The sequence below is a fragment of the Hyposmocoma kahamanoa genome, unplaced genomic scaffold (genome assembly GCF_003589595.1).
Source record: "Hyposmocoma kahamanoa isolate Upper Pololo Valley unplaced genomic scaffold, ASM358959v1 78, whole genome shotgun sequence".
Taxonomy (NCBI): Eukaryota; Metazoa; Arthropoda; class Insecta; order Lepidoptera; family Cosmopterigidae; genus Hyposmocoma; species Hyposmocoma kahamanoa.
Genome location: NW_020653945.1, coordinates 5,912,154 through 5,928,194, shown reverse-complemented (window position 1 = coordinate 5,928,194; position 16,041 = coordinate 5,912,154). Strand labels below are relative to the sequence as shown.

Genomic DNA, 16,041 nt, shown 5'->3' with positions numbered 1-16,041 from the left:
ACTCATATCTATGAAATGCGTTTACTGTCGCAGCTGGACATACTGTCTGTATGCCGAGAGTGGATAAAGCGATATTCAGTAGGATCGTAGTTGTATGCTCTATTGTAGTAAACCAACGTCACGAACATACACATCGATCAATCGTGCGAACAGCACATAATGATGTACCACTAAATACATATCATGCATTGTATTTTTAACAGGCTTCAAAAAAGGAGGAGGTTCTCGGTTTTACTATATTTTTTTGTGTATGTTACACGATTACTCTCACATTTATGAACCGATTTCGATGTTTTTTTTTTTGTTGTAGGGGTGTACTTTAGTAGTGCTACAGTTCAAATTTGAAGAAAAGATTCTACTTTTAATTATATCAAATTAGGAGATGAATCTAGTTTATTGGATTTCATCCATTTTGTAAAGTTTCAGTGTGTACTATAAAAAGATTTTAAAGTCAGTTTTTTTATTTCCCATTATGTATTAATCTAAAACAACCTTAAACCTTTCATATTTTTCAGGCTGCTTCGCAAAAGCATTCGAGCGTATACCACGGTCAATGGCTTCATCCTTAGCGGGTGACCTGAGCGCAGCGCCCTCTATGACGGGTTCTCTAACAGAGTGCTTGGGCCCTGTGGTACCACCCATGCAACTCATGCATGTGCTGGAGTGTACGGTTGACATCAAAGAGAGCGATGCTAAGGTAAATAACCACTCGATTAAGTACAGACGTCAACACATCAAGCCACACTTTGACGGATCTTATTCCGTTGTACTGAAGGCGATATCCAAACAAAAGTGTATATGTGCTGTTAATCGTACTTAGTAAAAAAAAATCGTTTAAGGAAGTACTGCCACCATATCTATTTCTACTGCCAAGCAGTAATGCTCACATAAATGTTCCTTTTTTGTAGGGTAAGGGTGCTAGTAAAATTATATGTACATGAGTCTTGTCAACTTATGTCGCAAGGTGAATCATATCAGTCGTGTCTTTGCGATTTAAAGCTCTGTGTGGCACTGAATGAACACTAAAAGGATCACAATATTGCAAATAAGGCAGAATACTAATCACGCGTGTCATCAGTACGTATATAACATTCGCAGAGGTAAAAATACTCGTTTTAATATAACACCTCATATGAGGTGGTCACATAAATTTCAAACTAAGTTATTTGCTCTTAACCGAAGATCGTAGTACAGAGAGTATATTGTATTTACATAAACAGCATTTAATGCACATAGAGGAGATAATACCACCCGCTGAAGTCCCGGAGTGATTAAGACGATGAGGTGCCCAAAATCGCTTAAATATGGTGTTTTTGTGTAAGTTTTTTGGCGATAACATAGCACGTGGAACTTTGAAAATAGTACATCCTGTAACACGTATCTTGAAGTGTAGCTTGAAAATCCTAGAATATTGCTTATTGTCATAGGTAATACAAAAAGTGGATTACAGTGTGACTCTGGTGGTTATTTTTTGACATATTTTTCTCGGGCAAACCAAACTTGCTTACTACCAAATTTGGTGTGGTTATTTAAATGGTACTTATCTTGATCCTGACACTTTATTTTGTTTTAAATAAAAGACAAATAACAAATTTAGGAGTAAAAAGTAACTTTCGACTGCTAAAGTACGGCACTTAACAGTGTGAAAAATATCATACACAAAAAAATACGTAAATAAGTAAATATAATGCACCAATTCGTTGAAATCAAAACAAAATATTAACAAAAAAGTCAAATCTAGCCATTAGGTGAAAATAAAAAGAAAATATTTTTGGTTGGATTAGAACCTAAAACACAAAGTATTCAAAACAAAAATGAAATTATTGTTTGCGTCCTTGATTATTTAGTAAAATTGCAACGTTGAAAACTTCTGCTGCGTAGCTTGCGTTCGTGGGTTACGTTGCCAGACCTCTGTTTTGACATGGTTTTGACAGATTAATATACAGGGTGGAAATTTGTAACGCCACCTGGAGGGAAAGTACTCTAAATACTGGAGATAGAAATTTTTACTTAAAGGAAACATTCCTTTATTTTTTAAAAGAAATAAAACTGCATTCATAGATTTTCGAAAATTTTTAGCAACACGCGGGAATCGAACCCGCTTTAATCTGAAAAAAAAAAAATGCACCCTGCACTTTTATTGCATCGATCGATAGGGTTAATTATAAGAATAAAATCTCTCTCACAAAATTGGTTAATTAAACGAAAAAAAAAACCATGAAATCTTAACATATTTTAATACAACGAAAAAAATGGTAACCTAACTAATTAGTTGCTCGAAATATGCTCCATTTTCTTGGATACACAAATTTAATCTTTTAACAAATTCATTTTGAGTAACTTTTAATAACGTTTTGTGATGAATTGTATTACAAATCGTATTCTGAACCTCAGCCTTCAACTCGTTTACACTCGCATAGGATTTAAGGTAAATTTGATTTTTAACATATCCCCTAAAAATAATAAAGTAAAAATTTCTATCTTCAGTATTTAGAGTACTTTCCCTCCAGGTGGCATTACAAATTTCCACCCTGTATATTGTATTGTAATCGGCCGTCTACCGTCGAGCACGATACTTACGAGATATGTAGTTGGACATACATAGTTATGCAAACTATAACCAACCTACAAAATGTCACTTTCGAGATAATTAGATTTTTGTAAAAACAGTGTGAAGAAATAAATAGGTAAGTTATTTGCGACTAGAGATGCGCCGAGTACTCGTCTGCTACTCGGTACTCGGTGTACTCGGCCGAATAACTCGGTTCATGAGAAGAGTACTCGGTTAAAATAAAGCATCACAGCTATAGACATAATAAAGTAAAATCAACAATATATTTAAAATATTCAAAAGAAATTTATTACTAGAAATTGTAGACAATCGTAACAATTTAGTAATTAAAAAAGAAAGTTTACATTATTAATATTTAAAATTTAACAAAGGCAAGTTATGATGTAGGAATATTTACAAGGCTTTCTGCGCGTTCGGGTAATAGTCTGTTCCTTTTTTCTTCATACACATTACCTGCTTCGGCAAATAACCGCTCGCTATACATAGTGCTTGCAGGTGCACATAAAAACACTGGTGCTAACTGTGCCAGTTTTGGATATTTTGTTTTATGCTCTGCCCACCATTGGAAAGGACTCTGCTCTCGCCACAATAAATTTTCATTGACATATCGGCCTAATTCTAGAGCAACGGGGGCTTTTAGTATCATCGCGTTCCGGTTGTAATGAACCGAGTAACTCGGCCGAGTGCTCGGCTCGGCAAATGTTAAACCGAGTAATATTCGGTACTTGGTTACTCGGTAAAACTTGTACTCGGCGCATCTCTATTTGAGACAAACGATGTACTGTAGCAGTGAGAACGATATAGGGAAACTATTATATTATATAGCAATAAATAGAAAACATTATGTATCTTTTTATTTAGTTAACGAGAACCATGTTCTAGTTTTCGTAATGAAAACGCCAAAGATCTACAGTACTTCAGTACATGTGACATGGATCCGTTTAGCATATTTAAAAAAAGACATTATATGAAGTTAAGCAACAAGGTTCTTTTTAGCTATTAAAAAGTTACTTATTTAGGGTTGGTACCCTGAAGGACTTTTATTTTCTCCGTTTTGGCTTGGTGTGTTGCCAGGATCTTTTGTGAGCGAGTAAAGGACACGTCTGGTATTCTACCTAAATACATAACTCAATTTCACTCGAGGTGTGGGTTGTTTCTTGTTTGCATAACATGTCCAGTTCTTATATGCTTTGATATTTTTTGGTTTGATAGCATGTGTGTATTTTAAGTACAATGCCATCTGTTAGCGGTAATCAATATTATTATAAATCAAGCGGAAGGTCCAACTACCACACTCTTACCGCATTGGGGCGTATGGCGCCACCTCATTGGAGAAATTATAGTAGGCGCGTTATCGCTCAAGGTCATCGACGCAAGGTCATCGACGCTTGTCAGCATCTTAAAAGTAAAATGCGCAATATCAAAACAAATTAGTTTTTTTTTATTTACTATAATTACTATACATTTTTGTTCCTAAGTAAGTCTTAATTACGTATCAAAATTTTGAAGATAATAAAATACAATAATTACGAGATTTCAGAGGGAGGTATTATTTACACCGTGTATTTATGCCCATAACCCAAACATTAACTTTTAATCTATTTATTTGTCGGAATACGGTACAACAGATTCTTATTTCGTTTCAAATCATTAACATTATCTACATCCTAGTTATATTTTCAGGTATTTGGTTATATTTCCAGGGTACATTCAGCCACGTGCCGAAAGAACGGCTTGGGTTCAAGCTGCGCGGCGGCATCGACAAACAAGTAACGATCACCGTGACACAAGTTACCAATAGCTCCAAGACCGAATCGGAGGATCCACAGGTGAAAATATGCTTATCTCTTGCCTTGTTTATTTTTTATTCAACAATGTACAGGCCCTGTACTCTCGTTCTTCGTCCGAGACCCGACCGAAACAATTACTGTCAAATAATTTATACTCGACAAAATTAAACGACGCATGATGCGAATGAAGCTTCATACTTGGACATTGTCTTTGAATTACTCATTTCACAGTAATTGTTTCGGCCGACTAACGGACGGAGAGCGAGCGTTGACTCCCAGCTGCAGGTAACACACTACAAATAATACTTAGAGCTATGTCATAATGTAATATTACAAATCTGGCATCCAAATGTAATTTGTACACAACTTGAAAAAAACCTAACATTTCTCACTGCTAAGTATCTTTCTCCCCAAAATCTTCCACTGTTCTGTGTATTTGGCAACTTCTCTTCATTCCTTCTCAAATCCATCAAAATCGTCCCGTCTTCTCGGTCCACTCGTTAGGTTTTCTTTTTTTTTAGAATTAGTAGTAAACATTTTGCGTCTTTCGGGACAAACTAAGGCGTCTAATTGGCCATAGTGCCATAACTTAGATTTTTGTTCAATAGTTTATTTTTCTGATATTTTGTCTTATGAAATAATTATGTCTTTACGGTGGCCATTTTTCTTCTTTTAGAATTGGAAAAACCGTAAACATATGACCGTAAACCTTTTTCTTCAGACAACAAATTACAGTAAATGGAAATATCGTGAGAATTAATGACAAATGACATTTGTATAACTGCGTCTGTGGCCGAACAGCTACCTATAGACTACGACGCAGAAGTACCGGGTTCGATTCCCGGGTCGGGAGAATTATTTGTATGGTTTACTTTTATTTCTCTCGTGAGTTTGGGTGTAATTTGATAATTTCTGATTGTCTATGTGTGTCCATAGCACCTGCGATACAGGGTTAGTGCGGGACTATGAGTATGTGCGCTATTATTGTAAAGGACACGGTAATATATTATTACTATATAACAAGTTTCCTTTTTCGTAATCTGTATTTCTTTAAGTTTTTGTTGTGCAAGTTTTTGAAATAGATTATGTATGCAAAGATGTAAAGAGTTTTCATTAAATCTTTAGTGAATTCAACACGCAAAAAAACTTAATAATTACATAAATTTAGTGAATATATTTAAGAATTTCCTTTCACGGTATCTATTAAATTGCTTTGCTTACAAAATGGAATTAAATGGCGCCTAATAAAAGATCCAAAATTTCCTCCTGTCTAATGTCTAACACGAAGTATAGGTAAATGTTATAATAAAAGGAAAAATATGAAAGGAAATATTGACGTTATTTTTTTACTTCAACTAGAGCATAGGCTTATTTTGAATAACATATTATTACTATACAAGAATATCATTGTGGGAATATATGCTATTGTATGATCGAGATATTCCGCTTAGTGGTTTATTTACCTCCTTGTCGTTATTTAGTAATACAGGACTGAGTTTTTGTAATAGGCTTTATACAGGGCTGAACAACGTTACATGACTTTTAATTATTCATCAGATTTTACTTTCACACAAAAGTAAATATATTTAAATAGATCGCTCTAAATGGTAATAACTCTGTGCAGAACAAGAGTGGGAGTGTCGCGGAGGACGCTAGCACGTTTGAACTTACTTTACTACGAAATACAGATCAAAAAGTGTCACATAGTACAACAAAAACTTAATTAAAAAAAAATAAAATCATAACAAACTAGTAGTAATTTCACAAAAAATAATTGAATATCAATTCAATCATACAAATTTAATTATAGATAATAGCGACATGTCTAGCCAGGGCTTGGTAGTTGTATAGTTACCTGACTGGGTGACAAAATCTTTAGATGGCGCTACGGCTAAAACGACGTTGAAAACCAAATTTGAACACCCGACAACAAGCACATAGAAAAATTTTTGAGGTCCGCTATTTCGTTCCGTGGCTTAGTTGGCACGGTTTGCTAGAAGACGTCGGTTCGAATTCCGGATTGAAGGAACTTTTTCTGAGTGTTCCATCTTTGTATTAATAAAATTATAAAAAACTTAAAAGTTTAATTTTGGTAAATTTAGAACGTTTTAAAAGTCGTGGATCAGAAGTTGTTGTTTATGTTGTTAGTAATATAGTCCTGCGAGGTTGTTAGTATTTTAAAAATAATTTATTTATTTATTTGATGCATCTCACAGGAATATATAGTACAAATTTACAAATACATCACATGTGATACCCTGTAAGGGTGTAGCATAAATATATAATCCTAAGTGTATATGCTTTAAGACTAGTACTTATTCACTAAATGATTATCACTAGATACAGTAGGTATCTCACCACGTTGTGACTCCATATTATTTTCCCGATCTTTCGGAAGATTACACGTGCCGTCACCGGTTGACTGGCCAGCGACACTTGACAGTTTTAGGAAGTCGTTGTCTACCCTTATCACGATTTCTTCCGGCGTCACCATTGTTTCTTTCTTTTCGACAAACCGCTGTTTCTGAAACAGAAAATTTGAACCGTTTGTTTTAATTATTGCTGTGTTGTAAGCATATAGAAGTGCAGACATACGAACTGCATTCTCAGTGCAATAGAATGTAATCGGAAAGCCGTCTGAATGCAGTCTGTAGATGTAATATAGAGTAACATAGCAACTGGCGTGCAGTCGTGCACCATTACGTTCCAAACCCTATTGTGTAGTTAAGCTGCAATTGTAACGCAATTTGTGTGACTAAGAGCTTAATATCAACACTTAATATCAAAACATAAATAAATGTGTTAGATAGGAATACATTATAAAATATATTCTTAATTTTACAGGCTTCATACAATGGAGGGCTATACATCGAACGTTGCTTCGGGATTCTGCTCGCACCGGGGCGCAGCGTCAAACATTCCGACATGAGGCTTCTTGAAATGGTAAACTAAACGTAAATTCAGGAAACTTCATTTCCGCCCAAAGGCAGCTACTTTAAATAGCAGATAAATTAGGATTATCGAGTGATAGTAGCCTAGTAGGAAAATAGTTTTCAATCGAGAGGTCAAAGGTTCTAATCCCTGTGAGGACATGTACAACCTACATGGCTTTAATTTCTAAGCCACGTGCATTTGCGTCATACACATTGGGTCAGCCCGTCGATTTATGACCTAAAGCAGAATTATCCAAAATTACGCTAATTGTTTGTATTGCTTTGTGTCCAGGTAAGCGGATCTTCTGGGGGGTCCGGCTGCTCAGTGTGTGCCCTATGGAATGCAGGAGAGTCTGCGCTTGCGGCCTTCAACGTGGCCAGCGGCGACGGCGCGCCGGGATACATGTCGCTCGCACTCGACCTCGTTATTAGAGGCATTACTGACCCGCTACGGTAAGATACCTCCTCTTAAGTTAATTTCGCTAACCTAGTCCATATTATAAAGGCCCACGCCTAACGGTGGGGCGCACACAAATTGATACAATACATTTTTTTTGTTAATAAAAATGCAAGTGCGCATTTGACCTCCATTGAAAGTGACGATGAGGTCGACGATGGAGCATGCACACCTAAACAATGCCTATTCATTCTCGTCTTGAAAAAACCTAAATTATACCGTTCAAGGAGTAAATCTGCAGACAGAGAATTCCACTCCATAGCCGTATGCCATTAAACGTAGAAGCGAAGCGCTTCGTGTGAATGTTTGAAAAATCCACAACGTTGGAGTGGAACTCCAGCCTACGTTTGGTCTAGTCGATGATGTAAAGGTGAGGGCAGTTAAAAACATAGCTGTCATTCAGTGTAAAGGGACAACCTCCCCAAAATCCTTTTCTGTGAAAATGATTTTCCGTAAGATGGACATGTCCGTGGACATTGTGCCATGCACGCCTTAGACCAAATGTTTAATCCCTAGTTAAATGTCGACAAGATAGCTTGTAGGGACAAGAGGATTTAAAAAAAACTCAGTGTAGATTTTGTTTGAAACGTATTTTTTTTTACAGTTTAGTGGTCGAAACTCCCGTGAAAATTTATCCGCCATCTGAGAGATTTTGGTATTACTCCAAGAGGCCACTTGTACAGCAGTTCTACATCAACCTTAAAGAGGTATTTATGCTTGCTTATTTTATGATGATTTTTACACTTTCTTTTATGATATCAATTAATGGGACAAGCGACTGGGCACTGCCACCGCACCCGTCTTACTGAGACATAAAGTTAACAAGTCCCATGTGCGTGTAATTTCACCAGCATTCTTACTATTCAAAGCCTGAACGTAGTAATACATTACTGCTTAACGGTAGAAATCGATATGATGGCAATACGGGAAGTAAAAGCACTCTTTCCCAAGGAGCTCTACTGTTACTAATTATACATATAACTATTACTATTTAGCGTTTTTATGTGTTTGTGCTGTAATTAAAGTTTTACTCAATATGTTTTTTGAACACGCATCTGTGTTAATAATTCCAGAGCGTGGACCAAACGGGCGTGCTGAAGTACGATGTCGTAAATGTGGAGACGTCCGGCGAACTGGACAGGTCCCGCCTAAACCTACCGCTGTCGCTGTCCAGTCTGCTGCCGTCACCGCTGTCCAGTGCGCCTGCGCCACCTTCGCCTTCAGAGCCAGATTCTGGTAACTTACAGTACACACTTCTATCCTTTTGGTCGGTTGCAATATCCTCAAAAACCTTCCCAAACAGATAAAACTTTATGGCGACATCATCGTCATCAGCCTATTTGTATGTCGCTCTGCGGAGAACGGATCTCCTCTCAGGCAAGGGTTTAGGCCGTAATCCGACACGCTGGCTCAATGGTGGTTTTCTGTGGGTTGTGAACCTTTTTGGATGTGCAGGTCTCATCACAATGTTTTACTTCACGGAATACCTCATGGTAAATTTCAATTTAAATTTCGCACATAAATTACGAGAAACTCAAAAGGTGCGAACGCGGACTCGACCCCACGGCCTCTCCTTAAAAGGCTGTATGTCCACGGTTTTTATGTGGGCATACAAAAATCTGTGATGACTATATGAGGATGATGTATCTTTGCACAGATGGCGACGAACCATTACTCAGCGGTACAGGCGAGGTGTCCAAAGATTGCGGCGAAGACGTCCTAGTCAACTGGGCACAGGTTCTTAGAAGGTGCAGTTACACATTGCAATATCTTTTAGTTATTTCTTCCTGGAAATTTTGCTTCGTATGTGTTTCTTTGCACTATAATATAGCTATAAGTATATGTATATCCTGAACATTGAAACAGATTTTTTAAACGTTGAATAGTCATAAGTATCACAGGATAATAAGACAAGTAGAGTAACTCCCACCTGTTCGGATTAATGCCTACACTTTGCTACGGCGGCGTATGTTATACGCGACGACGACGCGATGTCGTGAATCGATTCAAACGCTCTCAAACATCGCGTTGCAAGCATGAAGCTTATACTCCACTGGAGTTTACACTTATAATTTTATGTAGTTGCTTCATTTCAAAAACTAACTGAATTTAACAAACAAGACTGACATTAAAACTATCTCTTATCAAAATGTGCGACACGTACGCGCGACTACAGCGCGTAGACGCGCGTCTTCGGCTTATAAAATACGCTGTGGGCATAGGCTCTTAGGGTTGTCACTTTATTATTTTAGGTGTACCCGCAGGTTGTAAACATAATTTACAAAAAATAAGGTGTTCATTTTTGTACCAGCATCACGGATTGGTTCTCGATTATGGAAGTATGATTATGAAATAGAAATCAAATGCTGAACAATTCTGAATTTGAATCACCATTGTTCAAAACACCATAAACACAACAATTAACACGTATACTATTTACACTTCAAAACTTTCGCATTGCATTATCCTACCTAACTATTTTCCCATCGACTGTAGGTGTGAAAATACCTATTAGTGTTCAAACGCGTTTATCCTTGTTTTCAAATGTTAATACGACTACTATTTGATGTCGTTTTTTAAACACCGAGCAACCGCTTCCAATCTATAATGAAAAGCGCATGTGACGACCCGTGCTATGCAACGTGAGTGCACCGCGAGATTATGCCAAGTGCGACCGTACAAGGGGCGCGGCAGGCGTGTGGAGATAGTAGTACTTGTCTATTATACTAAATATTATTAACAGTAGTCAGTATTCGTCGTACCACAATACTGCGGAGTCTTTAGTATAACCATTGTTATAAGTGAGATTTTTTTAAATGTTATAGCTGGACAGGACCACGACCACGCGCGTTGAATCATCTCGTGCGGGTTGGCGTACCTGAAGCTCTCCGAGGCGAGGTGTGGCTGCGACTGGCCGGCATTGACCAGAACGACAAGCTTATGGAGACGTACCGTACATTGATTAGTAAAGTTAGTAAGACACATTTGCTCATTATTGTATTTTATATAGGGTGTAACAAAATGGTGTAGTCATATTTTGGGACATGACCAGGAGGGAAATAAATTTTGTTTTCCATAGTTATTCAGTGTCGATTAACTAAGTATTACCTTTTTTTGCACCCTGTATATTATTTCGCCAACTTTTATGTTATTTGTAAATATTGTAACGTAATTTTTATTACATCAACATACTATTAATAGACGATCTCCACAATCCAGAGGTTATCACTATAAGCTCTTGTTACTTTTGTATTCACAGTATGGGGAAATCCCTAGTTTATGACATTATTATCATCGTTACTATGTAAACAATGTGTCGTATAAATAGAAATAAATGTGACTTTATTCGTCACACACACACTCATATATATAGAAAATATATTGGGTGGTATTTATTGAGATTTTTTGTTACTACCACTAGTTTTTTTTATGATTATGTTGGGTTGGCCAAAAAGTCCGTGTGTTATCAAAGTATAGAGGAAAAACATTAAAACATAAACAATCAAACTTTAATCAACTGTGTATAGACAACGTGTGTCCCGCTTTGACAAAACAGGACACAAACGACATTAATAAAGAGAAAAATGTGTAAACCCAGCCCACCAGACTATACAAGATAAGTTATTTTTTTTATTTTTAGTCTTTAAACATTAAAACATTGTCGCCACGCCTAAGGTTCAATCATAATGTAAATTACATATGCGACATTCTTTCTATCACAACAACCTTTAAATAGAGTATCTTTCTTCAAGCACACTTCTTCTAACTCCATTCTACTTCATAGGACTAATATAATTGTCCTAACAGGTGCTTGACCTCATATCGATCCTCCGGATCTGAACTAGTGGGATCCTCTGATCCCTATTATGGGCCTCCACACACACCCCTACAGCCCTTCCTCTGCCACCGCTTCATGCCCCCTTGTACCTTCAGTACAAGTGGCGATCTCATTCTAATTCTGTTACTGATTCGTCATACTCTATCTTCTGGCTGTCTAGTCAACAAAAAAAAAAGGAGATAGCATATTGGTACTCAGCACATTGATACAACTTAGGAAGAGAGGGCGTAAATACCAAACTACAAAGTTTACAAAACGTGTGAAAACGCAATTTATGAACGTTCTAGTTAATATCCTTGTTATTATTGTAGATGTGTTTACATAAAATAATCTTTTTTGTCGAGAACTAGATTTTGAGTAAACAAGAGCATGAAACCCAATTACATAATAAATTTATTATTCAATAGATTTACTTTTACACCCCTTCTCTCCTAAAGTATCTATACAGCTGGTTTTTAGCCAGAAACAGGTGGTGTTTCTCTGTCGGAGTTTGTCGCTAACTATTATTTATTTATGTGTGTTAAATAAATAAAATAAAATAAAATAAAATTAAATAAATATAACCATTTATTTATTTTGTGGCAAAAGTTATACACGTATCGCTTATCTGTTTCCAGGATTGTCCATTCGAAGCCGTAATCCAACGCGACATCGCCCGAACGTTCCCCGCGCACGACTTCTTCCGCGAGGCGGGTGGTCTGGGGCAGGATTCGCTGCTGCGCATGGCGCGCGCCTATGCCGTGCATGACACCGAGGTCGGCTACTGCCAGGGACTCAGCTTCTTGGCAGCCACACTGCTGCTGCATGTAAGTCTTGTAGAAGTCGACCAAAGTATACAGGTCTTTCTAAGAATGGTATAGACCACATTTCGCTGTATTTTCTTCGAAGCAATGTTTTCCTTCACCGTTAGGGACTGCTGCTATTGAACATTCACAAATGTACGTAACATGTTGAGTCAGGGCCATTTCAGCACAAACTGTTGCAAATAGGTATGACCAGTACTAAATTTAGTTTTTCTCTATGTGTTTATATCAATGCGTACTTATTTATGTTGTATGTGCTTTTGTGTTATACCTTGTGAAGTGATTGTAAATGTTTGTTTCTGCTTGTATTTGTGCTGAATAAACGTTTTACCTTATTTATCTAATTTAGGCTGAGAATTATAAAATAAATCTGCGACCAAGTTTTTCGTATTTACAAAACGAATTTTGCCTTAGTTTAAGCGAGAAATTAAATTGAGCTATGTAATTAAACCTAGGTTCAGTCTTGAAAATTAAAGGCATAGGTACATGTCGTCACAAGGATTCGAACCGTCCAAATCTCAATTTAACTATCGTATTCATATCAAACGTAATACCTAACAAAGAGGGATGTTAACCAAACAATCTGAGTTTGGCGAGAGACAAAGACGCAATATTCTACACCTAGTTCTTTGATACTTGGTGGCGTGATAGACATCCTATGTAACACTATCAATAACACAACATACCACTAGGGCTAGCCAGACAGGACGCTACTTGCGCGAGAGCGCCATAAAGTGCGAGATCTCTATGCGAGAATATCAGTATCTCGCGCTATAAATCGCTCTCGCGCGAGTCGCGCCCTGTCGTGCTAGCCCTACAGATCGATTATTGGATTTGAACATATGTGATGAGCGATGTGGTATCCTACATATAATACAAGCTTCTTTTACAGATGCCCGAAGAGCAAGCGTTTTGCCTACTGGTTCGACTTATGTATGGCTACGGACTACGAGACCTGTACAAAGACGGTTTTGAGGCACTGTACATGCGATTGCATCAACTCGATAGACTTATGGAGGTAATATGAAATATACAGCGAGAGGAAAATAGTGTTTAAATAGATTTTCTAAATTACTTCTATACTGAGTGTTCTTGGTTTGGGCCTTTTGAGTTAATTCCGTTACTTTAGTACTAAAAGTACGGGAACTCCTAATTTAAGACCAGTACCTCTACAATGAGATTACTCTGTTACGCAAAATAGGCGCCTTGACGTCGAGTTGCGGACACCAGCCCGTTGCACCAAGTACCAGTACTCTGTTACTACCAGTAGCGCCTGCGTAAATTTTGACAATTTGGTGTAACATATAACATTATTTCTTTTTACAAAGGTCTGGCACGTCATTACTATTTCAGTTTTTAGATAGATTTGGGGCAAATGCAAACTAATTCTAACCTATGTTCGATACGTCTGTCTCGGGACCAGTAAGTAAAGGACAGATGCCATTTTAGTTAATGCCGTCGCCGTTTCACCATTTCTTTATTTCTATTGTTAACTTAGACAGCGTGTGCTCGTAATCATGACTAAAGTGATGGCTCGTTCGTTTCGTACTGATAAGGAAAGAGTCAGATACACTGAAGTTTAGTTTATGTTTCGCCGAATCGACGCCAGTGTTTATACATATATTTGATTAAAAAATCAAGATGGACTCAAATATCGCCATAGAAAATATCCAATGTAACCCTACCCCGTTCAACTAAATAAGCTAAACGTTTTCCTCTGTCTTTTTTGAAGATGGAGTAAAATGAGATTTGCGGAGTTGCCAGTTTTCATAAAATGTTAAATATTAATAATATATAATATATTCTTTATTGTACAAAGAAAAGACACATGAAACACACGTTACAATGGACATATACAAAGGTGAGCTTATCTCTATAAGAGATCTCTTCCAGCCAACCCTAGCCGTGGTGCAAAAATGAAGTCTGCGGGACTAATTAATGTACAACAAAATTTAAATTTAAATGTAAATAAAATATAAATGATAATAATATACATACGACAGACATATGCACATAAATGAACTTTATATACATAAATACATACATAAGCAGAATATATATTATAATAACAGATCATTTGTTTACAAATATGTTACCTATAAACTATCTAACGCGTTCGACAGGAAGTGCTCTTTTAATTTGTGTTTGAAAGATGCCACCGATGGACTATCACGAATGCTAGCAGGTAGTTTATTCCACATACGAGCTGCACTTACGGTAAAAGAATTGTGAAAGAATTTGGAGTTGGATTGGGGATATAAAAGTGTTCTAGTGTCACAGGTACGTTTTGGGCGGGAATTGGGGGATAAGGGGGAAAAACGGGAAAACAGATAATGAGGAAGCTGGGGGTAATTTAAAATTTTATAAAGTAGACAAAGAACGTGCATATCTCGGCGAAGTCGGATTGGGTGCCATTTCAATTTAGTCCGAAATTCAGAGATATGGTCATATTTACGTAAACCGAATATGAAACGGATTGCCAGATTTTGTAGGCGCTCTAGTTTGTTAAGCAGCTCCTCAGTAACATCCAAATAACAAACATCGGCATAGTCGAGAAGAGGGAGTAGTAGGGACTGAGCAAGCATAACCTTGGTGTTGAACGGTAAGAAGAATTGAAGCCGCTTGAGAGAATGATAGGAAAAGTGCATGCGTCGACTAACCTCATTTACCTGTGGTCTCCAGGACAGTGTACGGTCGATTATCAGACCCAGGTTCTTTGTGTTTTCAGCATATGCAAGACTTACTCCATCATACGAGACCTTGGGGAGATTATTAATGTCCAACCTGCAGTAAAGTCTGTTGCTACCTACAATTATTGCCTGTGATTTCCTAGGGCTTACAAGCAAACCAAACGCATCAGCCCAAGACTTCACCACAAGAAGATCCTTATTAATAGATTCAATGGCAGATTGGGTATTGGCTCCATCAAAATGTCTATAAATTTGCAAGTCATCTGCGTATAAGTGGAATGGAGGAGAAATTAATTTAGTGAGCTCGTTTATGAACAGCGAGAAGAGAAGAGGTGAAAGTACACCACCCTGTGGCACCCCTGAAGTCAAAGGAGACCAATCGGAATAGATGTCATCATTCCTGATCCTTTGATAGCGATTGCGGAGGTAATCCGAAAACCAAGCAATTGCAGCAGGGGAGATGTTAAGAGAGCAGAGAATGGCAAGAAGGATGTCATAGTCGACAGAGTTGAAAGCACAGCTGAAGTCCAGCAAAACAATAATGGTAAACAACCTGTTATCCATGGCGTGGCGAATATCATCGGTGACGTTAAGCAAAGCAGTTACAGTACTGTGACCAGGACGAAAACCAGATTGATACGGACTTATAAGTTCATGACGAGAGACATATGAGTGAAGTTGTTTATGAACTGTGCTTTCAAGGACCTTGGACAGGAATGGTAGGATGGAGATAGGACGAAATTGGGAGAAAGCCGTGGGAGTAGCGGATTTAGGGATGGGAATGACATGAGCTAATTTCCAATCGCTAGGAAAGACGCTAGTTGCAAGAGAAGTATTCAAAATGTGTGTGATAATTGAAGCAACGTCATCCAGGATAGGTATCAGCATGTCGCGACAAATACCATCTTCACCCACAGCTTTGGAAGTTATGGATAGGATACTCTTCTTAACTTCCCCC

The 16,041-nt window shown here is 37.5% G+C and overlaps 1 protein-coding gene across 1 annotated transcript in view; it reads left to right on the top strand.

Moving 5' to 3' along the window:
* LOC113233215 (rab GTPase-activating protein 1-like) overlaps positions 1 to 16,041 on the top strand; it is an 80,811-nt gene that overhangs the window by 36,182 nt on the left and 28,588 nt on the right. Inside the window, exons 7-16 of the mRNA XM_026468254.1 lie at positions 516 to 697; positions 4,276 to 4,401; positions 7,207 to 7,305; positions 7,588 to 7,748; positions 8,357 to 8,459; positions 8,826 to 8,988; positions 9,410 to 9,500; positions 10,578 to 10,722; positions 12,208 to 12,396; positions 13,286 to 13,411. Coding sequence (XP_026324039.1) covers positions 516 to 697; positions 4,276 to 4,401; positions 7,207 to 7,305; positions 7,588 to 7,748; positions 8,357 to 8,459; positions 8,826 to 8,988; positions 9,410 to 9,500; positions 10,578 to 10,722; positions 12,208 to 12,396; positions 13,286 to 13,411 — 1,385 coding nt within the window. The remainder of the gene's footprint in view (positions 1 to 515; positions 698 to 4,275; positions 4,402 to 7,206; positions 7,306 to 7,587; positions 7,749 to 8,356; positions 8,460 to 8,825; positions 8,989 to 9,409; positions 9,501 to 10,577; positions 10,723 to 12,207; positions 12,397 to 13,285; positions 13,412 to 16,041) is intronic.